General features: G+C 61.2%; 5 protein-coding genes across 6 annotated transcripts; 2 read left to right on the top strand and 3 right to left on the bottom strand.

Moving 5' to 3' along the window:
- Positions 1–124: 124 nt before the first annotated feature.
- On the bottom strand, positions 125–2,776 carry CHLRE_02g111526v5 (uncharacterized protein). Its single transcript, XM_043059894.1, has one exon. It carries the CDS (start codon positions 2,628–2,630, stop codon positions 2,274–2,276), a length of 357 nt encoding a protein of 118 aa, XP_042927528.1. The 5' UTR covers positions 2,631–2,776; the 3' UTR covers positions 125–2,273.
- Positions 2,777–4,036: 1,260 nt separating this feature from the next.
- CHLRE_02g111500v5 (uncharacterized protein) lies at positions 4,037–14,083 on the top strand. 2 transcript variants are annotated; one of them, XM_043059893.1, is made up of 11 exons: positions 4,037–4,258; positions 4,695–4,863; positions 5,010–5,116; positions 5,653–5,738; positions 5,871–5,991; positions 6,174–6,234; positions 6,397–6,445; positions 6,619–6,652; positions 6,783–6,927; positions 7,047–7,237; positions 7,424–14,083. In XM_043059893.1, exons 2-11 carry the CDS (start codon positions 4,842–4,844, stop codon positions 12,614–12,616), a joined length of 6,009 nt encoding a protein of 2,002 aa, XP_042927526.1. In that variant the 5' UTR covers positions 4,037–4,258; positions 4,695–4,841; the 3' UTR covers positions 12,617–14,083. The 2 variants fall into 2 exon arrangements, with proteins under 2 accessions (XP_042927526.1, XP_042927527.1); XM_043059892.1 differs by having other exon boundaries at positions 4,685–4,863.
- Positions 14,084–17,256: 3,173 nt separating this feature from the next.
- On the bottom strand, positions 17,257–20,558 carry CHLRE_02g111450v5 (uncharacterized protein). The gene is made up of 7 exons (XM_001699871.2): positions 20,326–20,558; positions 19,889–19,974; positions 19,671–19,726; positions 19,310–19,452; positions 18,972–19,046; positions 18,618–18,760; positions 17,257–18,369 (listed from the first exon to the last, which is right to left on the bottom strand). Exons 1-7 carry the CDS (start codon positions 20,510–20,512, stop codon positions 18,325–18,327), a joined length of 735 nt encoding a protein of 244 aa, XP_001699923.1. The 5' UTR covers positions 20,513–20,558; the 3' UTR covers positions 17,257–18,324.
- A 310-nt stretch (positions 20,559–20,868) lies between these two features.
- Positions 20,869–21,595, top strand: CHLRE_02g111426v5 (uncharacterized protein). Its single transcript, XM_043059891.1, has one exon. It carries the CDS (start codon positions 20,923–20,925, stop codon positions 21,100–21,102), a length of 180 nt encoding a protein of 59 aa, XP_042927525.1. The 5' UTR covers positions 20,869–20,922; the 3' UTR covers positions 21,103–21,595.
- A 123-nt stretch (positions 21,596–21,718) lies between these two features.
- CHLRE_02g111400v5 (uncharacterized protein) lies at positions 21,719–25,357 on the bottom strand. Its single transcript, XM_001699872.2, has 9 exons — positions 25,209–25,357; positions 25,059–25,130; positions 24,665–24,785; positions 24,344–24,413; positions 23,999–24,097; positions 23,663–23,762; positions 23,192–23,261; positions 22,815–22,958; positions 21,719–22,630 (listed from the first exon to the last, which is right to left on the bottom strand). The coding sequence occupies exons 1-9, from the start codon at positions 25,229–25,231 to the stop codon at positions 22,562–22,564; spliced, it is 768 nt and encodes a 255-aa protein (XP_001699924.2). The 5' UTR covers positions 25,232–25,357; the 3' UTR covers positions 21,719–22,561.
- Positions 25,358–25,466: the final 109 nt, after the last annotated feature.

The following is a 25,466-nucleotide window of genomic DNA, read 5'->3' as shown; positions in this document are numbered from 1 at the left end:
CCCTCCCGTGGACCCTTGCTGCCCCAGATTAGGCCGCCCGGATGCATTTTGCCTGCTGGGCCCCTATCCTGTCCTACCCCGCCCATCCCCATCCCGTGACCCTAAGCTCTTGTGCTACGGCCGGCTGATTGTTTTGATTAGCGCCTTGCAGCTGTGCATGTCGCCCGCTCAGGGATGCTCCTGGCTACCCCTGCTCCGCAGGCTAGAAGCGCCACACGGATGCCCCTGCTTCTCCCCTGCTCCGCAGGGTAGAAGCGTCACACCAGGGGTCCCCTGTGTCACGCCCTCCCTTTCCATCAATGAACTTGCATTGCGCATTGCAGCATTCAACTTTATGGCGGATGAATGCGACAGGACAAAAGGAGTGGTAGGCTGAGGAGGGATCATCTCCGGCCCAAAGCGGATGCGTCTCCGTTGCAGAGCAAACTGTGCACGTGCAACGTCCGATGCGGAAGCATCCTGCAGCATGCGGGCCTTCTTTTCTGCGCCATGCGAGGATGCTGGCCTTGAAAAAGGCTGGCAAGCATGCGCCGGAGGTTCTGGGTGCGCACGTGTTCATGACGTTAGCGCCTGATGGCTGCGGTGGTAGTGCTGTACGGTGAGGCGTTGGCACGATTAAATGGGCTTAGCTTCGACTCTTTGCACTCAGAGTTCCTATACTTTCGACTGGTACGATGTGCAGCAACACTTGGATTGGCGAATCCCAGTTGGGCCCTTGCAGGGTAGCAGCAATTTTATGGTGTGCCAAAAAAAGTACCATACTGGCGCAAACCGCGAGCGCCGCGTATCAATCTTTGCTATTGCCTCCGAATGTCCCCCATGCAAAGTCGAACATTCATCATGCATGGTTGGAGATCTGACAAGGGAGTGCGGTCCCCTTGGAGATGTGAAGACCTACCTAGTGCTAGGCCTGACTTCAAGGTGGTGAGCAAGCACGATAGACTGCGCGGGCGCATTTGGTTGTGTGAGTGCCATGCCACTGCCTATTTGCCCACCAAGAGACGTTGAAGTTAGACTCGTCCCACTCGTGCGTGGGTACTTGCTTGATGCAGAATGGAAGCGTGGTGCCTACGGCAATAGTGCAGGCCGGCAGGCGCGTTCTGCCGGACAGCGCCGTACATAAGCAGCACCATCTATTGTTACCGGAGTGCGGAGACGCGTGTTACGTAGCCCAAGCTGTTGCTCCACGGCATGCAAAGCAGTGTGGGCTTACCGGTATCTGTGGCACGTGGCATGTGGTGCATTCAACCAAGCGCCTCGAGCAAGCCGAGCGTGGCAGCAGCGGCCCCTGCTACCCGGGGAGTGATTGGACGTTGTCGGGAGAGGCCACACGAAAGCCCGGAAAGTCGCGCAAGTCAGCAGCCACCATCTTGTATCGGGGGTGGCGCACTCTGCCTGCGGCAAACGGCAACCCACTTTTATCTCCTCAGACCGCGCAGAATTAAGAGGAAAGTCATTCTGGACTACACCAGGCAAAAGACCACCGCCCCTCAGCCCCTTTTCCCGTGACCGGGGAACACTTGTCTCCTCAGACCTACAACCAAGCTGTCACCGTGGGGGCAGGGTGCATGGGACATGAAAAAGGCAAAGCAAGTGCCTAATGTAGTTGCGTCCTGATAAACAAAGTTGCACCCAGCCCAAGCACCGACGATCATGGACATACGTCGCCCCCACGCCGGAGACTGCCCAGCCCCCCCCATCGTCGGGGCAGGGTACACAAGGAAGTGCAGCCTGCCATCTGGTGACTTCCCCCACAACCAGTGGGGGCACTGCCCCCATCCCCCCTGACCCATTAGTGGACGTTCTGCAGGCCCAGAACAGCCTCCACATGGTGAATGTGATGGTTTACTATGCCGTGCATAATATGTGTGTATTTGTGGGCGGGCTCGCTGTGAAATCAGCACTACGCGCGGTGCCGTGTGAATGTGTGATGCTCAGCTTGCTTCTTACAGCTTTTGCATTGACACAGGTCATGCGCGCCCACATGCAAGTCTTTCTTCCTGAGAGCACAGCACCCGTGCACAGCACCGTACCGGCACACAACCCGCAACGCGAAAGCAAAACGCCAGACACCACCGCACCAGCATACGCAGGCACACACGCATCAACACGCTGCGGACCGGGTCACGGGGCCCATGCAGGCCAAGGCGCACAGACAGCTGCGAACCGAGCGCCACGCATGCCCTAACCAAGCGGCCGCTCTCACTGACCCAGCAACCAAGCAGATCAGCCACCGCACGGGAACCACCACAGGCGCACGACCCAGGAAAGCACTAGAAGGTCCGCGCACAGCGCGCCCGAAAGATCTCCTCCGCGCGCACGGCGACCTCCAGCAGCTTCGGCACCAGGCCCGGCGGGCACACGGGAGGGTCACTGTCCACCACCCAGTCCCGCTCCCAGGTCCAGACCTCACCGCGGAGGGACCTAAAAATCAGAGCTCGCCTAGGGCCACGGCCACACACCGCGTACCGATCACTTACAGCCCACAGCGCCTGCTGCAGGACTGCCTCGGAGACAAACGCGGGGCTGAGGGGCTCATTGCTGGCAGCCAGCAAGGCCGTGATGTCCACTGCGGACATGACGGCCCTGTAGGCACGATCGCCACCGCCCACTTCTGAGGCCGAACCCATCCCAGCCGCCAAAGCGCCACCGCCAGGCTCGCCGCCACCACGGACAGCCGGACGAACCTCCGGCGTCCAGAGGACTGCCCGCACGCCCAGCAGCGCGGCCGGCCTCTCCAGGCGCTAAAGGCAACGACCGCCACCAAGCCGGTGGCAGAAAGCAAGAAAAGTGGTTTTCCCTCGCAAGGGAGAAGTGGGCTGACCCCATGCCGCGTCTCCATTCTGAGCAGGCCGCAAGCATCTACATCATATCATGGATGTAGCCGGGGTCGGTTCGTACAGGCACGGCCATGTGTCCAGTCGCATCCAGGCATCCAGCTATCAAGCACAAGCACAGCCAGCAACCAAACAGCAGGAAATCCTCTAGCCACAACGCCCCTCACTGCTGCGGCCAACCACATACTGAGCTGTGCTATGCTTGCCAGCAAAGACGAATAACCAGACACCGGCCGGCCTCAACCTGCACGCCGGCGCCGCTTCTTGTAAGGTACGTGTGTGTATGTGTATGTGTGTGTGTGTGTACGTGTGTACGTGTGTGCGTGTGTATGTGTATGTGTGTGTGTTAAAAACAACAAAACGAAGCCCGCCCAGTGCGTGTGTGTATGTGTGTGTGTGTGTGTTGAAAAGAAAACAACAAAACGAAGCCCGCCCAGACGGCGCGACGGAGTTACTTACGGATACCTACCGATACCGAGCGTCTTGTAGCCGCGTCGACCCCGGTAGTCATACTTACCCGCAAAAAGCCCATGTGTGTGTGTGTGTGTGTGTGTGTGTGTGTGTGTGTGTGTGTGTGTGTGTGTGTGTGTGTGTGTGTGTGTGTGTGTGTGTGTGTGTGTGTGTGTGTGTGTGTGTGTGTGTGTGTGTGTGTGTGTGTGTGTGTGTGTGTGTGTGTGTGTGTGTGTGTGTGGTCTGTTGCTATCGCGTGACGGGGCGCCCGGAGCGTGAGGAATCGGCAAACCCTCCCCTGCGACAAACTGCCATTGCCAGCCAGCACCTTGTAACCAACAACAACAAAAGCAGGTCCGTCCGCGGTGCAATATCTCTGGCGTTGAAACGCCAGCCGCGCGTGTGTCTTGCCTTGACGTTGCAAATTAATGAATGTTGGGGTCTGAGAATACGCTGCACACTACGGGACTACGCGTGGGGACTACGCCAACCTGCCCCATACCTGTCCCATCGCAACCTCACACTGGCACACGACAGCGACCGCCCTTTTTTCTGGACGTGTGGCTGGTGCTGCATTTAAACAGCCATACGAATAAAGGCGACCTGTACTGCGACACGGTTCCGCTGCAAGATGCGCCACGCCCGCGTGCTGCTGGCCCCCTAACAACGCTCTGCATGGACTTAAACCCACCTGTAGACAGCTGCATCACCTGATTATAGTTAGAATACTCACTAAATTTTTGCGTTATCTTATATAGCTTGTCTGTGCACAGAGTGAATCAAAACGTCATTTGTCTTGGGTCGCTCCTGCACGCCCTGTGACCCCCACACTTTTACATGTGCGCTTCACAACTGGAATATAGCTATAACATTTAATGGTCATTTAGGCCCTTTACCACAAAGAGAACCATATTCCTGCCAGTGGTCGATAGGTTCTGAGTGGCCTGAAATCTATTGAGCATGCAGTCGTGGTAAGCTTGGTGAAAGGGGCAGCGGAGTAGCAAGGCAGCGGCTCCTCGAGTCGTGTTGTGGGGCCATTATGATGTTGCGTGCTCCACAGAGCTGGAAGTGGTGTCCGATTTGCTTATTACCAGCATAGCAGCTGGAAGTAGCGTGCCGACAAATCCGTTTGCTCACAGTCAGAATTGCCTCTCTAATTCGCTCCTGGTCCTCCTGGTTTCGGCAGCAGTGCGAAGCGTCAGCACGTATCATAAAGACCCCTCAAAGTAGTCTGGGGCGTCCGGATATGCTGCTTCACGCCATTTGGGAAGAACAGTGCTGGCACCCAACCCGCGTCGGGGAGCAGTGTTGCCAACCCGAACTCCGTGGTCACGGGACGGCCCTGAATGGACTATCAGAACGAACCGATGGGTAACCCCCGCGCGTGCCCTTACCAGTTGTCCGCAGGCCGTGTGCGCTGCGCACCCTGGCCTGCATGCGGGCTGGGGAAGCGCATCTTGGTGGGCGAGCTCTGGTATGGGCGCGCGTGTGACCGCTCCAAGCTCTGGCCTGCGCTCCATGCGACTTCCAGCTTGCAGCTGGTAATCGTGTATTATGGAGAACTACGAGTATCTAGGTAAGCCTCAGCGGTGTCAGGCGCACATGAACGCCTAGTTACTGGCCCGCGGCCGTGTTTCAGGACATACAGCTTCAGCAGTTGAAATGCAGGAGTAGCACTGGCGACATGCTTTGTACAACGCCTTCTCGCGCGTGTGTACGCAGGTGATTTAGGCAGCGGCAGTTATGGCTTCGTCTGGAAGTGCGTGCAGCGCAGCACGGGCCGGGTGGTGGCTGTCAAGGGTTTCAAGCTGGCGCACACCGACAAGAAGGTGGGCGGTGGCGAAATAGGGCCCCCATACGCGTCGCATCTGGGTCGGGAATGCCCTCTGCCGCGGGCCATGGGCGTGAGCCAACTGCCTGCTATGCGAATGAAATGTGATGCGCACATAGCAGCAGCTTGCCAGTACACTAGTCACATCTTTCCGCGTTGGTGCTAGTGCTGATCCATACCTGATACATACCTCAGTACGATCCGTACCTAATACGAAGTACGATGTGCAAGAGGTACACCCCCCGTGTGTGTGTGTGTGCGTGCGTGCGTGTGTGGTCGGGAGCCCAAGGCCCAAGCGAGCCCCAGCAGCCCGTGTTGGCAGCAGGCTTGGGAGCGGGTACTGCGCGCACGGGTGTAGTAGTAATAATCTGCCTGATGGGCGACAAGGGTCGAAAGGAGTTGGCCTGAGTTGGCTTACATGGAGACCAGCCCGTTAGAGCCGGAGAAAGGGGAGTGAGCAAACGGGTGTACAAACGGGTGCACAAACTGCAACCACCTGCTTTATGCGGCACGGCCACTGGGCCCATTCCACAGTTTTTGGATGCTGCTATCAGGGAGGTTCGCATGCTACGGAACGCTACAGATCACCCCAACATCATCCAATTGTTGGAAGCGTTCAGGTACGTCAGGCAGCGGCAAGTTGCTGGAGCGTCTTCGCTTAGTACTGGGCAGGGAGCTCTCCCAGCCTTTCCCTCATCACGCGGTCCGCCCACTGCTCCTGCTGCTGCCCTACAACCATTGACATCTTACAGGAGCAGCACGGGCCGCGTGTACATGGTGTTTGAATTCGCTGACAAATGCCTGTCCGCGGAGCTGCACAAGCGCTTCACGTGCGGGCTGCCCGCGGGGCAGACACGCGTGGTGCTGTGGCAGGTGCGCGGACACCGAGATGCGCGGTCAGGGCACGACGACTATGGCCAGGAAAAGTGTAGCAGGGGTGCCTCCTGCAGGGCGACCGCGATGTGCTGATACAGGCGCCGTGCGGAGGAGGCACGGGTCGGATGGCGATGCACCTGAGCATTGCCCGTTTGCCCTCCTCCCATGGCTGGCTGCAGGTGCTGGCCGCGGTAGCTCATCTGCATTCGAAGAAGATCATACACAGGGACATCAAACCCGGTGCGTGCGGTGTTGTATCAAACCCGGCAAGGCTTGGTCTGCGTCTGGGTCTGGGTCTGGTGCACGGCCGCACGGGTTGGCTTGCGGTGGAGCGGGCGGGATAAATGGATAATCCAGGCTAGGATGCGAGCTCGTTTGTGGCCGCTCACCTCCTTACCGCAGGCAACATCCTGATGACGTCGGACGGGGTGGTGAAGCTATGCGACTTCGGGTGCGTGGAGCCGTGGCGGCATGCCGCACATGGACAGCGTGTTTTGTTACGTGTGAACTGCTGGGCGGCGTGGACATGCATCCGTGTTGGCATATTCTACTTGTTAGCCGGCTGTTGCATAATGCCTTGGTGGCCTGCATGCTCAATAGCTCCGTTTCCTCGTGCATTTGCAGGTTCGCACGCCTGACGCGCGGAGACCCGTACCAGGTAAGATCCTTCCAGCCTGGACCGCCGGCCCTTGTGATGCAGCGCCGGCACCCATTTTCCACCTGCAAGTTATAATGCGACACCACGTTAACTTACTCTTGTATGCCTTGGCCTCACGTACACCCCGCAGCCCGACCGCTTCAGCAGCTACGTGGTGACTCGCTGGTACCGCTCGCCCGAGATGCTTGTGTCGGACCTGTACGGCGCCCCTAGCGACATCTGGAGCCTGGGCTGCACCTTTGCAGAGCTCGCCACGGGGCGCCCGCTGTTCCCAGGTGTGACGGACATGCGGAGCGGCGAGATAAAGCGTTGCAGCGGCCTTTGGAAGTTTAGTATGTCTTTGCTGTGCCCCCGAGTGTGTGCCCTGACACATGTGCACGTGCCGCGCGCGCAGGCGCCTCGTCCCTGGACCAGCTATGGCGCATCATGCGCTGCATGGGCCCGCTGCCGCCCACCCAGGCCGAGCGCTTCGCCGCCGCCGCCACCGCGGCAGGGCTGCCGGAGGCGCCGCCGCCGCCGCCTCGCGGCAAGTCGTTGTGGCAGCGGCTGCCGGAGCTGGACAGCCGGCTGCTGGACCTGGTGCAGGTGCGTGCTTGGGTGTTGCGTGGTCCTGGTGGGTGGGGATCTGGGTATGGGAATTTACCAAGTCACGCGACCCATTGTGGTCACCGGTGGTGAGGACGTGGTACCCGGGTGAACCTACCCTGCTGCTTCTCCTGCGCCTCGTGTAGCACCAACCATCATGCGCTGTCTGCGCCTGCGCCACGACAGGCTTGCGTGAGGCTGGACCCCGCGCAGCGGCCCACCGCCGTGCAGCTGATGCAGATGCCGTACTTCCACGAGATCCCGAAGGCCATCGCCGGATCCCGCCTGGAGCAGCTGTACCTGGCCATTGGATCCGGAACCGGCTACCCCGGCTCGGCCCTGGGACGCACAGCTTCCGCCCGCTTCCGGCAGATGCAGCAGCTGGCGGCTCAGCAGAAGGCGGCGGGGGCAGCAGCCGGTGGCGCTGGAAGCGGCACCCAGCCCAACGTCGCATCAGTGCCGGCGGGTGGGTCGGCGGGCGTGCGAGGCCTCGGCGGCAGCGTAACCGTGAGCGTGATGAGTCCGGAGGAGTTGCTGGCGTCACCGCGGGGCGGCCATGCCACGTCTGGGTCCGTCAAGCGACCGGCGTCGGTGCTACTGAGCTCTGTGGCGGAGGCAGTGCTTGGGGAGAAGCCGTCGGCGGGCGACGGCAGCGGTGATTGCAGCATTTTCCCTCTGGCTCCACCGCTGCCTCACATCCCCATGGTGGACATTGCAATGCTGCTGTCCGCACAACAGCAGCAACAGGTGCAACCGCAGCACCAGCTGCAGCAGGCTCCGCTCCAGGGGTCGCAACGGTACGCAGCCGCATCAGCGGCAGCAGTCGTGCCACTGGCGGCGACGGCGGCTGCGGGCCCGAGCAGCAGCCGCCTGCACAGCGTGTCGTCGCCATTTAAAACTGTGCCAATGCTACCGCCGCTGCAGCCTGCGCCGACGTCGGGCGATGTGGTCATGCCGGCCGCGGCGGCGCCAATCATCGCTGCTGCCGCTGCGTCGGCGGCCATGTCGCAGTCGCCGCGCTCGAGCGCATCCATGTCCTCTCCCTCGCCACACCCGCCAGGCACGAGGCGCCAGCTCAGCGGCACGAGCCCGCGCGGAGCGGCGCCAGCGGGCACGGCATCGGGGCGGAACCTGCTTGCGGCGGCCACTGCGGGTGCGGGGGCAGCGGCAGGCAGGCAGGCGTCAGGGAGAGGGCTGCCCATGGGCGGCCTCGTTGGCGGGGTTGCCGCGCCCGAGTCGACAGGCGGGGGTAGCAGCCCCACGGCCGCAGGCGTAGCGGTCGCTGTCCCACCATCGGTGCGTCTAGCGCACCTCAGCTCCCTGTCACCGCGCCAGCGGCAGCATTTGCCGCAGCTATCGCCACTGCAACGACAGCAGCAATCGCAGGCACTTCCAGCGGCTGCAACGAGTGTCGCAATGCCGCCTTCAGCATTCCTCGATGCGGAGGCGCGCGGAGATAGCCTTGGTTCGGGCAGCGGCGGCGACGGTGAAGAAACCGATGACGAGATCCTCGCAGCACGCCAGGGCTGCCGGCGGAATCGGCAAGGGTACGAGCGGGACGGCAGCGCCTCCAGGCTCGGTCGCAATGCCGGCGGCGCCGTGCCTGCCGGTGCAGCTGCAATGGCCACTGCCACTGGCGGCGCTGCAGCTGCGGCGGCCTTGCCGCCAGCCTCTGCTAGCATTATGCCAGTCGAGGCGCACGCGATGCCGGGGCTGGGCTTGCTGGAAGGGTATGACGCGCAAGACACGTCGGACGACGACGAGGCGCAAGTCAGCGACGACGACGAGCTAATGGCTTTCTACGTGGCTCGCAAGTCCGGCGGTCGCGGCAGGCGCGGCGGCGCAGCCGGTACCAGGGCCACCGGCAGCAGGCGCAAGGTCGCATCGGCCGCCGCCGCGTCCACTGGCGCGCTTACCACACCGGCGCCTGCGGCGGCATCCGCCGCCGCCATGTCGGCGTCCGGCGCGATGCATGGTGCGGCGGCGCCGGCGGCAGCTGCAACAAAAGCAGCAGCAGCAGCCACACGGGACGAGCTCATTGGGGTGGCGCTACAGGCCGCTGCTGCCGTGGACATGGCGACGCAGGAGATGCACATGGCAGGCAGCACAGGTGGTGGCATGCAGCCGATGCAGATGGAAGCCGATGCCGGCATGAGCCTGCATGTAGCCGCCGCGACAACGGCGGCGCCGTTGCGTGGCGCACACCACAACGGTGTAGCGGCGGTCGATGCAGCGGCGCCGTCTCCGGCGTTGGCGTCATGGCCCACCGCAGCGGCGCCGGCTGCTGGAATCATTGCAGCCAGCGGTTTAGGCCCGCGGGCAGTGGCAGCGCAGCCGCCGCAGCGGCCGCTGCCGCACGCCGGCATTCACCAGCAACACCACGGCCTGTATGGCACGCAGGGCAGCCACCACCGCCAGACTATGCCACGCACGACCGGCGGCGGCGGCTCCAGCCGCGGCAGCACGGGCACTGGCGCTACACCTGTGGCCGCCGGCCTGAATCGTCGTGTCACGGCCATGGTCCTGGGCACAGGCCTCGAAGATGCCGTCAGTCATGCGTCCGCAGCTGCAAACCCCAACACCGCCGCTACTGGTACACCCGCATCGGCGGCGGTGGCGGCGGCATCAGCGCCCGCGCAGCCTCGTCCCTTGGCCCCCGCGGCTCTTGCCTCCTGCTCTCCCACGCCTGCTGTCACAATTACAAGCGCCGCAGCAACGCCTGTTGTGGCGCCGTTGCCGCCGCCGCCGCGCTTTCCCACCGGCGCTGTTGCCAAGCGCGCTACCGTGGCGAGCTACCTCGCAATCTCGCAGCCCAACGGCAGCATGGCCGTGACATCCGCGTCTGTGCTTGCGTCGGGCACGTCGGCAACCGTGGCGACTGCAGATGCGGCGGTGGCCGCTAGCAGCGGCACGACTGTGTCGCAGCCGCTGCCGGTGCCGCGAAGCGTGGCGCGTGGTGGGCAGGGCGCTGGCATGTCAGGGGGCATCATAGTGGGCACGGACACGGGTGGGACCGGTCCAGTGGCCGGGGCCGTGCGCGGCGCCGCAACCGCCACTGGCTTGACCCACATGGGCACGGGCTCGCTGCCCACAGTGGGCAGCATTGGCCCGGGCCTCCGCCACCACAACCATGCGACAACGATGGGCCTGACGCTCATGGCGCCGCACGAAAGCGGCCCCAGGGGCCTGGGCGGTGGTGCCGCCGTCACGCCCAGCGCCGCGGGCGTGCACCTGCAGGGGCACGGCCCAGCCAGCCTGCCGTACGGCCGCGCCTCACTGCCCGTACAGGGCGGCAGCTACGTAGGCTTCAGCACGGGCAGCGCTAACCGCCGAATGCTTTCGCGGCAGGGTTCAACTGTCTTCAACCAATTGATGTACGACGCGCTCCCAGAGATCGGCACGCCTGGCGGCGCGCCTGACGTGCCGGCCGGCACGCCGCCGCCGCAGCGCCGTCGCGCCGTCATGAGCGGCTTCACGCCGTGCCGCACCGCAGCGGCGCGCGCCGCTGCTGAGGGCCTGCCGGCGGCGGCCGCCATGGCAGCAGCAATGGGTTCCAATACCACGGACTTGTCGGTTGCGTTCAGCCCCATCGCGGTTGCACGGCATGAGGACCCGCTGTCTATTGGCGACGGCCATGGCTTGGAGCGGTCCAGTGTCGGGGCCGCCCCCGGCTTCCGCTCGGTGCAGTTTGGCCTTGCATGTGGCGCCGGCGGGGCGTACCCTGGCGCCTCCGCTGCCGGGGGCGCGCACCGCAGACAGGCATCCATGCAAATGCAGACGGCCTACACCGCGTCTGTGGGAATCATGGGCGCTGCCGGGTCCGACCTGGGCCCCTCGGCCGCCACCGCCATCCCAGGTGGCGGTGCAGCCGGCGGCCGCGGTAGTGGCAGCTACCATTCGCACGCGAGCGATACCGGCATGCTCATGGGCAGCAGCGCGCCGGTTTCGCATGCAATGCATCCGGGGTACGGCTCGGGCAGTGGCTCCATGGGTGGGTCGTACCGCTGGCCGGGCCAGCGCATATTGGTGCCAGACCAAGCCCACGGCCTAGCCACCGCCACCGTCACCGCCGCCTCGGGGCCCGCCGGCGGCCCGCCCGTCCGCGGTGGCCGGCTGCCGCAAGCGGTGGGTCTGGCCGCGAGCGGCTCCAGTCAGCAGACGTCGGGCAGCGCTGCCAGCGGCGCCGGGCCACTGGGGTCTGGCACCACCGTGGGCGCCGCCGCAGGTGCCCACGCCGCTGCCGCCACGCCCGGACGCAGCCGCCTGGGCAGCGGCATCCTGGGCCGCATGTCGGACGACCCCGCGGGGGGCAGCATGCTGGGGGCGGGTGTGGGAGCAGGCGCTGGAGGCGGCGGGTCTCACGGCCAGCACCCGGTGCTCGTGTGCACGGCTGACGACGTACACTGCTCCAGCGCCTTAAACATCGAGCTCGACGGCTCATGCAGTGTGGGCAACAACACCGGTGGCGGCAACAGCGCGGGCATGTGGGGCTTTGGGCCCATGGCAGGGTACCCGGCGGGCGCGGGCGCCGCCAGCGGTGCAGTCATCGCCGCAAGGGCTGGCGGCGGCGGGCGTAGCCGATGGTTGGGGTCTGGCGTAATCGACTCGTTGCCTGAGGACCGAGAGGTGCTTCACGTGGCGGGGGTGGATGACTGGCGTCTGGGCAATAGCCCCGGCATTGCCGGTGGCGCTGGTAGTGGCGTCGGTATGGCTGAACTGGTGCTAGGGGCCTCGGACCATTACAGCAGCGGCCTGCCGCCGGCGCCCACATCGGGGCCGACGCTGGCGGAGGTCAGCGCGGCGGTGGCGGGTGCCATCCTGGCGCCGAGCAGCAGCAGCGCCATGGGCTTTGGGTACAAGCTGTCGCCGCGGGGGCAGCCGGCGACCATTCCGGGGCAGGCGGGGCTGATGGGGCTGCGCCCCAAGTCTCCGGCAGGCAGCCTGGAGCTCCTGCGCGGCCGCACCAACGGCCATGCTGGCCAGGCGTCGTACGGCCACGGGCCATCGGGTCTGCATCAGGCGGGCGGTGCGCTTGGCTCGCCCTCGTCGCCACGCTCGCCAGGGTCTGGGGACGCGCCTGGAAGGCCGGGCAGCGCGCAGTTGCCACTGGCCGGGGATGGCAGTGGGATGAGGTTTGCGGCGAATGGGAGCCCGTCGCGGGCATGGGTGACGGAGGGCTGTGCGGCGGGTGGCGGGACTATTGGCGCGGCGGCGGTGGCGGATGTTGGCGCCGCTGCAGGTGCGGCTGGCAAACTTGCGAGCGCTGACAAGGCTGAGAAGAGCAAGTGGCCGCGGGCAAAGGCACTGCTGGGCGGGAAGCTGATCTCATCGTTAGTGAAGAAGTTCAAGGACGGCGTACAGGTGTCTGACCGTAAGTGATTCGCTGGGCTCCTGGGTATGGGGCTGCAGCATACGTACTTGGCTGCCGTTTGGCCGCAACAATGTCCGTGTGGTGCTGCGCGCGGGCCTAGCTGCATTTAGTATGCTTGGCTCTTTCATGACACATATTTCATGCACTTCACATTTTGCTGTTTGTGCGGACCCGCTCCGTTGGAGGTACGTGCATGCTGCGGAACCTTCGGGAACCCGGCATCTATTCAAGTAATTCTTGCCGCTGATTCAGTGGCCCGTGACATCAGGTCCGAGGAGCTGTCGCCATTGATAACGCGGCGCATTTGGAGTTGAGGTAGTGGCGCCGTGATGGAATGGTCCTGGGCGGTAAGAGGATTTTGGGGTCCTGAAGAGAGCATTTTCATCCAGGCAAGGCCAAGTGGAGGAGGAGAGCGCGGCGCCACCCGAGAAGCGGCACTGGCGCGCAGGCTGCAACCTGCCGGTGTATGTTCTGCAGTCTTTGCTGGCGAGCATAGGGTGGCACCGTGTGTGGTAGGCTGCTGTTTGGTTTGTTGCCTTCTGTGCGTGTGCTTGATAGCGGGACCTGGCTGGATGCATGGCGGGCGGGGCCTGTACAAACCGACCCCGGCTGTGTCCGGGAGATAAAGTAGAAACGTTCGGCCTCAGACCATGCACCAACGTGGCGGCACAGCTCGCTTTTCCCCTTGTGAGGGAGAGCCACCCTTTCTTGTCATACGCCTTGCGATGTTGTTTGCCGCTCGGGATTTAGGGTTTGGGTTTGGGGGTAGTGCATGCTTTTACATGTCGTGAAAGCCGTGCATGGCACGGGCTTGAGGGCGCGTGCCTGAAACGCACGCCATGGCCCTGATAAGGTCACGGCATGTTTGCCTTGACCGTGCTGCTGAACTTGACCTATCCGCGGAGACACGCCAGACTGGGCAAAACAGACAGCATAGCACGGTTTTGGGGGGGATTCTGAAGGATGGAGGCGTAGCTGGGACACAGAGTGTAAGATGCCCGCATCCGAGCATCTGCACCGATGCCCTAATAAGTGAAGCTGTGGGCTGCTCGGAAGTGCGGCGCATGTAGTGCTAAGCAAGTGTGTGGGGTATGTGGGCTCGCATTGGGTTCTTTGAGTGCTCGGTGGATGTGTGAGGGGTTCGGCGGCACTGCAGTACGCAGTTGTGTGTGCAACAGCGCAGCGCAGGGTCCAGGTGTATGCATGGGCTTGAGGGTTGATTTCGGTCTGATGTTTTTGACACTGGAAGAGGGCCGCAGAGACAGGTCCGTTGTTTGTTGTGTGACTCACCCTTGGAAAAGGCCAAAATGTCTCGGTGTAAACTAGTACACACAAGATTTCAAAATGTTTTGGGCTACGTCCCCGGAGTGAAGCCCCCACATGGGAAACACGAGCGGTTATGGGTACCCCCAACCAAGGGGGGTAGAAAGCTCGGGATCTCACCCCATGCTCAGGATTGTAGAGCTTTATGAGAGCATTATGCACGTACTTCCAACATTGTCAGAAGTGGTCTGGTGAGGAAGTTCTGGGCCGCCAAAGTTGGGGGGTCGGTCGTCGTCGTCCACCGGATTTCGGGAGCCCATCCTGGCGGATTTGCGGAAGTGCCCCACAAGCACAACTAGGAACCAAATGCAGCACCACGAGGCTCATATGTGCACCTTATGCCGTAAAAAGCACAAACAAAGCGTAGGAGGGCCGATTTGCGCGTCCTGACGTGGACATGTCGGCACCAGGTCGGCACCTACCCCTCAGTTGCCTCAGTTGACGCATGCGCACTGACACGGCTGGGCTCTCTAGCGCTGGTGCGCATGAATCACGTCTAGCAAGGCTGCCGATGCCCGCTGTCCATACATCACATGGAAGGGAGTTGAACGCGGGGCGGGCTGGGGCGAGGGGATTTCCATGAATACGAACACGTGTGTGGCCGAAGTCTCAGAACAGGGCCGCAGATGGCACAGCGATAGCGCTCATTAAAAAAAAGTCGATTGGCACACTTTGGGCTAAAATGGAGGGGTTCCACCCCCTAAACAACAAGGTTGTGTCCGTGGGGGGTCGATCGTCCCCCCAGGGGGGAGGTCCTGGGGGTTTTCGGGGCATGGGGTCTGGCACTTTGTTTTCTTAACCCCCCCCTAACTTTGAGCGCTCAAGCAACAGTTTGATGTAGCTTACTGCCAGCCGGATTTCGGCAGCTTCCTGACCAAAGCCCGTGCGTGCGTGGCCGTACACACTTCTTCATGCACGCACACATGAACACACCGCGTGCATTTGCGGGGACACGTGCCCGGACATACACGCAAAGCGCGTGTCGTTCTTGTTGGTACATGCTCCTCCAACACCTCACCCGACACTGCCGCCGCGCCCCCCCCCCCTTACTGCGCTTCTTGGGCCTGCTGAAGCGCTGCACGGGTGCACCTGCCAGGGGCAAGTTGAGCACATTGCAGTCATGGCTTCCAGCACGCGGCAGGCTGCGGGCCGACGTGTGACCGTGCGTCTGTCCAGGCGCCCGCTCTACGCCGCCATCACCGGTACACAGGGATAAGACAAGGCAGGTCGAGACGATACCGTACCTGGCTATTGACTCCCTGCATCTCGGACCGGATTTTGCGCGGAGTGCTGGTCACCTAGGCAAAGGCCGTAGGGCCGCAAGCCTGTTTCCCGCTGGACTGGATGTGCGATGGGACAGTGGTAAGGCAGGTTGGTGAAGTCCCGTAGGGTGCAGCTGATTCCCAGAACCCAGCAGATGGCAAACAATTTGCAACGGCAGGGCAGGAGTGCGCCGCTGGTCGAATGCCGGAGTTACTGTACCGACAAGTTGCTGGGTGGCTGGAAGTTTGCTGACGCGCATTCCTCACGCTCTGGGCGCCCGGCCAGGCGATATCACCACACAGGTCCCGCTGGACTGGCCTGAACCTGCTGTGGGGCCATGGCCTTGAGTAGATGCCTGGGCTGATTGTAAAGCATATTGATGGCCAGGGGAGGGTAGAACCACCCGCATTCCGCGTGATCTGGGGTGACCAAACCTTGGGACCCCGGGGACCAGGGGACCGAGGGCCGACTCTGAACTCGGGGGGCCATAACGTTTGTGAGCCTTCGGGCTGATTTCAGACTCCAGACCGTGCCTTCGGCACAGACATACAGGCGGTTTGGGGCGTTGCCCCGTGTTGAGCCTTCGGGCTGGGACCAGAATGTGCCTCCGGCACGCTAGCGAATTTGGGGCGCTGCCCTGCAGATGTGCTTTCGGGCTGGGACATGCTGTGCCACCTGGCACCAGATACGAGCAGTGCTTTGCGTTTGATTAGGCGTCGCTGGTGTACCTGATTTAGCGTCGGGTGCTGTAGACAGCGCTTCACGCGCAGACATGGGTTGCCACATGATGTGGGGCTTTGGCGGGCTTAGGCCCGCTTAGGCTTGGCTTCGACTCATGAGTGTGCACCCGAGACACGCTTTACGCGAAGACCTGTTGCACGGTTGTGGAAGGTCGGTAGCCAACTGGGGGGAGGGTGGTTTCCCTTCGGGCCGGAGATGGTCCCTCTTGACCTGGGTGCTGGGCGCCCTTGCTTGGTCGGATTGTCCCTTCTTTGTAATATTGCAACCATAACTGTCCCTTCTTTGTAACATCGCAACCATATCATAACTCGCAGTGCTGGGCACCCTTGCTTGGTCGGACTGTCCCTGCTTGTAATGTCGCCAGGGGGGGGGGTAGAATCTTCCGAAACAGACCCCATGCCTCAAATGGATAGAGCTCAAGGAGAAAATCACGAATCGGCTTTCAAAATTGACAAGGGGTGTCAGCTTTGTACAGCTGGAAAATGGGCTGAGCCCCTGTACGCTTGGGAGCTAACAGGCGTGCGCATCGGCTAGGGCCGTGCGGGATTTCCCGCGCCACGCATGCGTGCCTTGTCACGTTCCCAAACACCCCAAGCATTTCTTTCGCCTTCTGCCATATTCAACACCTCCCCGGCGCCCCACGCTCAAAGGGCTAGGCGCAGGGCGGGGGCGACCTCGGGGCTTCTCGGCATTTTGGCGCGTCGGCAGGCATGGCTCAGCAAGTCGCTCAGAACTTTCGATATACTTCCCCGCTTTGCTTGCCGCCAACATAATTTGCCTTAGAGACTGCATATCAGCGGGCACCGGATGCTTTCCTCGCGACCTCGCGAAAGTCAATTGTCCATGGACGCCAAGGCACTTCTCGCTCCGCCCGAATTTTCCCTGCCACCTATTGACATGCAATATGCATTAACAAATACTAATACGTAGCAGTCGCGGTTTGCGCCAGTATGCTATGTTTTGCCGACTGCACGCACGCACGCACGGACAGGGGTGTTCCTGGGGGGCTTCGCCCCCCCCCTGGAACGCTGCGCTGGGGGGGCTCAGCCCAAAAATGGGTTTCTGGGTGCAAAGTTATGACCCCTCAAAGTGGCCGGTCGGTCGGTCGGTCGGGGGTCCCAAGAGGTTTTGCACAGGTTCGTGCCAAGTTTTGTTCCTAGCGCTTCTGTCCTGCAGCACGCGGCACAATGGGTGCAGCTCAACGAGGCGTGCGTAGGTATACCCCAGACTTAGCACACATGCATAATATGGGGTAGTTTGGGGAGCGGCATGTCGGCATGTCGGGAGATGCCTGAGGAACGGGTCAGGGACAGGCCGGTGCCGGGCGGCTTTTGCATGGATGAACGCGTCAGCACAGTTCGTACTATCAAGTAACATTGGAGTAAGCCGTTGCATAGCAGGCCAGTCTATCAGGATACTTGTCGGTGGACGGGTGACACGTCCCACAACAACAAACACTCCGAACGCAGGAAACCTTGGTTTCCGATAACTCGCTGCGCTCGAGCGGAAACCATCAGGTTCCACCCCCTAACGGTCGGTCGGTCGGTCGGGGGGTCCGGGAGGTTTTGTGGCATGGGGTCAAAAAAGTTTGTTCCTACCCCCCCCCCCCTGATGTCGCATGCATAACTCCCAACTACTACCCTAACCGAAACGATGAAAGCAGATTCTAATTGCTCGCGTTGAACTCTTTCCTTTTGAATCATGGGGGCCAGGCGAACTCCCCCCCCCTTGAGAGCTACGCCACCAAAACTCGGTACGTGTGGTGTCGGGAAACTGCGAAAGTCTTGAAAGAAGTGTGACCTCGAGCCTGTGCTTCCAATAGTCTCTTTGGCCCGCCCTCCATCGGTGTAAGTATGGTTGCGCCCCCAAGTGACCAAAACGGGGTGTACAGCCTTCTCCTCGAAAGCAAGTCCACAATGCCAGCAAGCTCTCCCTACCCATTCCAGAATCAACAAACCGGCCATAACATCCTGCACACCTCAAAATATTTAGCAGGTTTCTCGCTCACTCATCTCTCTATGGTACCGGGTCCAGGTGTTCACTTTTTGCGGATCCGCCGCATGCACGGCAGCATCCAGTTGGGGCCCACCCGTGGTCGGGTTCTGGACATACACTTCCGTAAAGTGTGTTGTAGGCAATCTGCAATTCTTCGTAATCTTTCCAACCAACCGGCCAAATAGCGGGTGAAGCATCATCGGGCCAAACCTGCCTTCCTCCTGCGTCACACCACGACCGAAAGGCCCATTTTATCAACACCCAATGAATCTGCCGAAGACCAATGCTGGTCAGCCGCCGCACCTGCTGTCACGGCTGCCGTACCGCTGCGGCCCCTGCTATAAGCCCCGGCCCCAACCGAGTCAGCAGTTGCGTTGATATGGTTGTGCACTGTTTACCAGGGCCACAGCTTCTTGCTGGCAGCCTCTACAGGCTTGTCCTGCACGTGTTGCAGACACACGGGCCGAGTTACTACGGCACACGCCTGGAACAACGCAGTTCAAGCAGGGCTTTGAAAAACGGATGGCGCTGGGCTCCGTGACCGTGCTAGTCATCTTCAACCCACCCCTCCACTTCTCCACACAGCATATGGTTGAACTTTGGAGGCCAGGTACTGGCGCACTTGCGCAGGCACACTGCTTGAAGTGCTTGTAGACAAGCAGCCCAAACATAACTATGGCGCCTCACCTCGGGGCGCATCTCGTAGCCGCGCTCCTGGTTGACACGCTGCAGGGTGGGCTCTGCGGCGGCCATGGGCGTGCGGCCGATGTCGGGCTTGTACTCGCCGCTCATGGGCAGATCCGCCTGGTACCAGCCGTACACGCCCCGATCTGCACGTGCAGCAGGGCCAACATACCGTCGGCATGGGGTCGCAAGGCTTTCCATGGTCCATGGCCGCTGGTTGAGGTCTGGGCTCGCAACAACGGGACAGCGGCTGGGCGGCATTCGACCAGGGCGCAACAAAAGCGACAGCGTCTTGCACAGGCAGCGACCACTACGCCGGGACCCTCACAGCCTTCACCTCCATTCCCGCGGACTCACCCAGATGGGCCACAGACGGGGCCAGGCCCTCGGTCAGGACGCGGTAAGCCGCCTGGAGCGAGCGGCTGGGCTTGCCTGCAATGCGCCAGTGAGCATACCATTCAGCACTTCGGAAATCCGTAAATAGGATCTTCGCATGCCGAACTCCTCACCGCTGTACTGACAACAGCCGGGGGAAGAACCTAGTCGATGGCCCCGAACCCCAGCTGCTGATTCAGATGCACATAGCACGCAGCCGTGCGGCAGGGCCCACAGCCGCGAACGCAGTGCCCCTCGCAGTGTCCCCATGCTAGCGCGCGCCCCTCGCGCTCGTGCACGCAGCGCGGTGTCCAGCCCACCCTCGGGAAAGTTGGTGGAGGGCTTGAGGGTGCCGCCCGCCTCGCACATGGTGATGACACCCTTGGCGCCGGCCTTGGCCACTGCTGCCTTGATTTGCTCGTTGAACTTGGGGTTGGGGTCCACCGGGTTTACGCCGTTGGACCTGCACAACCATGCATACACCGGCATTTGGGTCAGCAAGGACAACATAAATACACGTCATGCGGTTGAGACGCGGCAGGGAATCGCAAAGCCATACGTGGAAAAATGCAGGGCCCGGGTGTTCGGGACGTGGACTGGCTGTGTGGGTGGCGCCTTTGACACTGCTGTTACGGCTGGGAAATGGGTAACTGAGACTGCAGTCACCGCAACTTCACTCACTTGTACATGACAGCCTTCAGCAACTTGCGGAAGTCAGCCCCCTCCATGGTAATGGTCTGCGACCAGGCAGGTGCGGTGTATTACCGTGGCGTGGGTGCACGTGCTGATGACGCCCGGCCGTAGCACGGGTCCAGCAGCTGTCCTCTCACTACCAACAGCCCTGCAGCCGCCCTCGCCCCGTCGTCTTCCCCTCCTCCTGTTGCCAAAACCGGCCGCACCTCGTAGATGGGCACGTTCACAGCACCCTCCGGCGCACCGGTCTGGTGCTGCTCCGCCAGGCGAACATCCACCAGCAGCCACTCCCCTGACGGAAACGTCATCGGTCAGATGACGGATTATATAGTAACTATGACCACTACGCAAGAGCGGAATGCGACGACCGGCCTGTGCATCAGCGCTCAGTTGCACTCGCTTTTTTGCACACCGGATCCCCGGATCTTCTTCGGAGCTGGAAACATCGAGTAGTAATCAACGCGATAACCGTCGATATCTGGCCCGAACGCAGTGTGCGCTGGGGCCCTCCATCCCTAATTCTCTTCACCCCGAGCTCCAAACCATGCCTGAGATGTTGACTGCGGATCGATATCAACCTACGAAAGCAGCGCGACCTGCTTGATTTGATCTTGTCGGAATACTATCCTACGGTATCGCTCACCGGACTCGACGCGCCGAGCGGCCTCCTCAGGCGAGACGCTCTGGACCTTAGCAGCGGTCAGCTTGGCGAACACCACCGGCCAGCGCGGCATCTCCGTGGTGGCAGCGGCCGCGGATACCAGCACCGTGGAACGGCGACCCACCCGATGGGCGGGACGAGCTTGCACGCGAGCACGAGAAGCGAGCATTCTTTAAAAGTTGATAAGTTGTCGATATGGAGTCGCAACTATCTACTTAATGAGCCTGGCACTCAACGTCTTGCAGCTGGTAACTGTCATGCAGAGCGATGGCGTCAGAATGACCCGGCACGCGTGCCCCGCCACTGCTCCTCCATTTCAGCCTCGAACGCACAGTCGCCCCTGCTGCCCTTCTTGTGCGAGGGGTCTGGTCTTTTGCACCCTGGGCGGTATGGACCTGTAAGCTAGATATCAGTACTCGTGTGCACGTCCCCTTCCTCACTCCGTCCTTGGCAAACTGAAACGAACCGCCCTACCGCCTCACTCGCAGATGTGACCTTCCTCCCTTCCGCCAAGCTGCTTAACTCCTTCAACGCTTACGCCTCCACTCCTTGAGGTAGCAGGGGTGGCAGAGGCCCTTAATGTACTTGTGGCAGTTCTGGATGCCGCAGTGCTGGCACTCGCCGTTGGGCCCACGCTGCTTCAGCCCTTTCGCAGCGAGAGCGCGGTTGGCCGCCTTCCGCCCCGCCTCCGCGCGCTTGGAGCAGCCGACCGGGCCCAGTGTGGTGCTTGGAGCAGCCGACCGGTCGGAGGAGGAGTGAGGAAGGGGACGTTGAAATGCGTAAATGCGAATGCAAATGCAGATGGTAGCGGAGGTTGTTGTCGCTTGCAAGCAGTGAAAGCGGTCAGCAGAAAGCACTGAGAGCTGACATGTTACATTGTTACCTCAAACGGACGGTAACCGCCGTCCGCTGCTGAGGCCGCCGAGAGCCGCCATGTACCAAATGAAACCAGGGAAACTGCTGGGCTGGTGGGTCGCTGGCGTGCTGGCGAAACGCGGGGTGTGGCACGGGGCGTGCGGGACCAACTCCTGTGGGTGCACACGAGTACTGACACGCGGGTACCACTCTGGCTACTATGGTTTGGAGCTACGAGGAGGCGACCTGAAAGGCCGTACGGCTGCAGCCGTGCATGGGGTGTGCAATGGGACACGCAAATATTTTCGTCGTGAAAACTAAAAGCGTGATAGCGTGACGGATAGCGTACGCACAGTGTATGCAGGATACGCAATCGCCACTGTAAAAAGAGTAGGCATCAAAAAGTTATGTGCACAATTGTCCGGGGGGGTGCGTGCTCCAAGCCAAACCCGCACACTCGGAGGGCTCTAGAAGTCGCCCGAGGCAAATCCTACCGCAGTATTTAGACGCCGCCTTTTTGTAGGTAGATAACTTACATCATTAGTGGACATTAGCGCTCGGCAGAGGACAAAACATGTTGGTCAGGGCTCAAGTCGCGAAATTGACCAGAGCCCATATCTCGCATAGGCGGTATTTTGGGCCTGTATCTAGTGCCGTCTACTAAGGTTCACCTATATATGTCATCCGGACAGCGTAGGGCGAATTCCAGTAAGTCCTGGCGAGCGCGACATTTACCATTTCGACTTCGGCTCCCGCTCGAATTTATGCCCGGAAATCATTCAGGGACCTTATTATATGTCACATGATAACATTTCGGCAGTCTAGGGCATTGGACACACGCCGTCCCTAGGGACTTGCCGGAGTGGTACCCGCGTGAGTACTGATATCTAGCTTACAGGTCCATACCATGCAAAGGCCCTGGTAACAACTGCCGCGCACCCGGGAGTAGTCAGGTAAGGGGTGTCAGCTTTGTACAGCTGGACAATGGGCTGAGCCCCCGTATGCTTGGGATGTAATAGGCGTGTAACGCCCCGTCAGAGCCTCCATGCCGCTACGACGCGCAGGCGCATCGGCTAGGGACACTCGGGTTGGGGCCGTGCGGGAGATCAGCCACGCAGCCACGGACCGGGGTGATCATAAAAAGTTCCCCCGTGTTCTCCCCCTTGCTCGCAGCTAGAGCTCGGCATACACGTCCATGTCGATCAATTGGCAGTAGGCATTCGACTGCCACCATCACAGAAGTCTAGTAGACTCTCATATGGATCCCAACTGCCATGGACCACACTGGAGCATGCGGGCTCATCGGCTCATGCGGGCGCCAGCTGCCGCCCCTGGGCAACTACGGTATGACAGCAGGCGTGACTCAGAACGCATTGTACACCTTGGTGTTGGCTCGCTCCAGCAGCTCACGCTCCCGCTTGGTGTGTGAGAACTGCACGCAGAGAAGCACAGCGCAACACACGCGTGAAACTGTCAGCCGCCTGGGCCCAAAACCCTCAACACCAGGCTTCAATACGCGATGATATGGCCTTCCTCCCGAGGGCCCCTCGCCCGAATCTCCGCCACCCACGCAGTCCTAACAGCAACACCCCTGCCGTACCGCAATGCACACGCACCTGACACCCGAAATTTATGAGCAGCAGCACGCCCGCCAGCCACATGACCCATGCGCCCGACAGCGCGCCCGGCAGCTGGTCGTAGGTGTCGTTGAAGGCGGATTGCGCGGACGTGAGCTTGGCGGCGTCGCAGATGCAGGCGTCCTGGAGGCCGCCGAGGGGTGTGGCGGGAGGGGTGCAGCGGGAGGGGTGGTGTGTGCGGAGCGGGAGCACGAGTTTGCCCGGAGCAGCCGAGGATAAGGGAATGGGTACCATGGCGGTCGAATGCCAGCTGTAACATTCCAGGTAGAAGGTGCTTGCAGCCTACGGCTTACCCCGCAGCCATCGCTGCAGCCAAGACGGCTTAGCGCCCCGGACCCCGCCCTAAGAGCACCCACCTGCAGGTCTGAGTTGATGAACACCAGAGTCGTGAGGTCCAGGCACTGGCCGGGGCACGGCAAGCCTTGGCTGCAGGCAGCAAGGACAGTAATGAGCAAAAGATTGTGGCTGTTTGGGTTGGGGCTCCCGGCGATGGCGCCACTGTGTACCTGGAGACACCTCCCTTGGCGCCAAGGGCGCCCCTGAGGCTGCAGGTATGACAGCATGTTTCCAGAATCTGTTGTCTTTCGACTTGCTTATTGCTACAACCCGCCAACAAAAGCCCTTTACCCTCCGCAACTGCACACTACCAATCATGTCTTTGTTGTTTCTTCAGCTGCAGGTGACAGTGCCTATCAACACATTATCACCACCCGATCAGCGTACCAAACTCTTGCTCTCAAGGCTCAAAACGCCGCATGCCGTTGCTACTTGGGTGGAGGAGATCGCGGTTCGGTATCGGCAAAAGCTCTCAAACTCGCCCGACCCACCTGGGTAGCCACGTGGCGGGGCCGTACTTTGCAATGGCCTCCAGGGTGCTGGTGATGGAGCCGCGCAGGATGTACACGCAGCTGGCCCATATGGCGTTGCCTGCAGGGGCGCAGCGTAGGTGGCACACATGCATACAGTGCCGGTAGTGCAGTAATAAGAAAGGGCAACCGCAGGGCCCCTGTGCCAATGCCCGGTGTAGGTAGCGAGCCTTTCCGCCTTGGCACTACTGGTGGTTGAGGCCGCTGCTGGCGTGCGGTGCAGTTCCCATGCACACACCCTCTTCGCACGGAGCCTACTCGCGTTGCGGGAATGCAACCAACCCGCCCCCCACGCACCCATTAGCAACAGTGTGAGCCAGATGTTCACTAGCGTCCAGTTCAGTTCAAACGCAAAGGCCAACAGCAGGAACGCAAAGGCGCCCTTTGCAACCTGGCCTGCAGGGATTAACGTAGCGGCAAAGCAGTCAGCACGCAAGGAACAACAGCGGTGTCCCCAAAAGACAGTGGTGCCAGTGGCCAGGTGCATACCTGCCACCTTGGCAGGGATTCAGGTGGTGGTACGGGCCTAGTGCGCCATCATACAGGATTGTGCGGGGGCCTTCCCTTTCCAGGACTGTCCCGCACTGTCCCAGCTTCCTGGTCTGCTGGTCGGCACGCGCTGCAATCCCGACGCGAGCTTACCGGTGGCATCATGTGCCGCCTCAATGAATGACCGCCACAGGCTCATCAAATAAATGATCACAATGATAACCTGGACCGCATGGGCGGACACGTCATGAAACAAAGGGTACTCAGCTAGCCAACTGCGTGTATCCAGGGTTTCGTGCCAACAAGCCTTTTGGCCCCTTCAGGTGCGGAGTTTGGACCAGCGACTGCTATGTAGGCCCCGGAAGGCTCGGGGAAGCGGTCAGAGAAGCCTACCCCCGACGCATCTATACCCGTACAGTTTCACTTGTTGCACACCCAGCACCAGTGATACCAGCAGTGCCCGGCCCAGCGTACCAGATAGACTATGGCTGTTGCGAGGAGGGCGCTATTCAAGCTCCCCACGTTAGATGCAGTCACATCCAGAGAGTCCAGAGCATCTAGTGTTTTGCTCTGGCCCTGTTTCGTGTAGTACGCCCTGCAGGGGTGAGAGGCTATCAGCAGGGGCGATGAAAGGCCACAGGGCTGAAGGCTGCGGCGGAGCAGTGAGCAGCCTCTAGACACCGTGGTATATTCTGCCACCACATAGACTGGCGCCTTGCAAACAGAGGGTGTAAACGCTGGGACTACCATTCCCCAAGTGCGGGCCCTGCGGGGCCCGCCACCCCCGCAGCTGTGTCTTCTGCTCCCGCGCCCGTGCCAAGTTTCAGCGTTCTGGGCCTGGTGGGTAGCTGCGCAACCCCAAGCTCACCAGACTCCAAGGCCCGCGACTCCCAAGCATACGCAGAACGTAGCCAACCATGGTACATAATACAGACAGCCTCTGCGAATGCAACGTACAGCAGAGCAGCCGGTCAATTTTAATAACTCCCGCGGACACTCGTGGCTTGCAAGCACCAACCTATCTCTTGTAATTGGAGGCATTTCTTAGTTAGCGTCACGTCATTAAGGGTTAAGCAGGTGGAAGGTCAAGCGAACGGGCAGCGGAACAGGGGTTCCAGCATGCTAGGAAGTGATTGTAAGTAAAAGATGCATCCACGAGAGGTAAAGGGTTGAGCGAAAACAGAAGGGTGTTTTGCAAGCGATGGAACCGGTTCGACAGATGAAGCCAAGTTGGCGACCTTGCCACCTTGGTTCCTGGTAATGTCCCCATCACTGC

Source organism: Chlamydomonas reinhardtii, chromosome 2 (genome assembly GCF_000002595.2).
Source record: "Chlamydomonas reinhardtii strain CC-503 cw92 mt+ chromosome 2, whole genome shotgun sequence".
NCBI classification, from domain to species: domain Eukaryota; kingdom Viridiplantae; phylum Chlorophyta; class Chlorophyceae; order Chlamydomonadales; family Chlamydomonadaceae; genus Chlamydomonas; species Chlamydomonas reinhardtii.
The sequence above is the reverse complement of the archived record's forward strand: the minus strand, read 5'-3'. Positions and strand labels throughout refer to the sequence as shown.

Bases quoted from the DNA above. Each gene is read 5' to 3' on its own strand.
- CHLRE_02g111526v5 (XM_043059894.1), bottom strand. From the start codon at position 2,630: ATGGGTTCGGCCTCAGAAGTGGGCGGTGGCGATCGTGCCTACAGGGCC.
- CHLRE_02g111500v5 (XM_043059893.1), top strand. From the start codon at position 4,842: ATGGAGAACTACGAGTATCTAG. The intron at 5,117-5,652 runs GTGGGCGGTGGC...CCCATTCCACAG, and splicing joins TGGCGCACACCGACAAGAAG to TTTTTGGATGCTGCTATCAG. The intron at 6,653-6,782 runs GTAAGATCCTTC...TACACCCCGCAG, and splicing joins CGCGCGGAGACCCGTACCAG to CCCGACCGCTTCAGCAGCTA.
- CHLRE_02g111450v5 (XM_001699871.2), bottom strand. From the start codon at position 20,512: ATGCTCGCTTCTCGTGCTCGCGTGCAAGCTCGTCCCGCCCATCGGGTG. The intron at 19,047-19,309 runs GTGGGCTGGACA...GGCGCATTGCAG, and splicing joins CTCCACCAACTTTCCCGAGG to GCAAGCCCAGCCGCTCGCTC. The intron at 18,761-18,971 runs GTGAGTCCGCGG...CTGCACGTGCAG, and splicing joins CCCGTCTGTGGCCCATCTGG to ATCGGGGCGTGTACGGCTGG.
- CHLRE_02g111426v5 (XM_043059891.1), top strand. From the start codon at position 20,923: ATGTACTTGTGGCAGTTCTGGATGCCGCAGTGCTGGCACTCGCCGTTG.
- CHLRE_02g111400v5 (XM_001699872.2), bottom strand. From the start codon at position 25,231: ATGCCTCCAATTACAAGAGATAG. The intron at 25,131-25,208 runs GTTGGTGCTTGC...TTGCATTCGCAG, and splicing joins CCTCCAATTACAAGAGATAG to AGGCTGTCTGTATTATGTAC. The intron at 24,786-25,058 runs GTGAGCTTGGGG...TCACCCCTGCAG, and splicing joins GTCGCGGGCCTTGGAGTCTG to GGCGTACTACACGAAACAGG.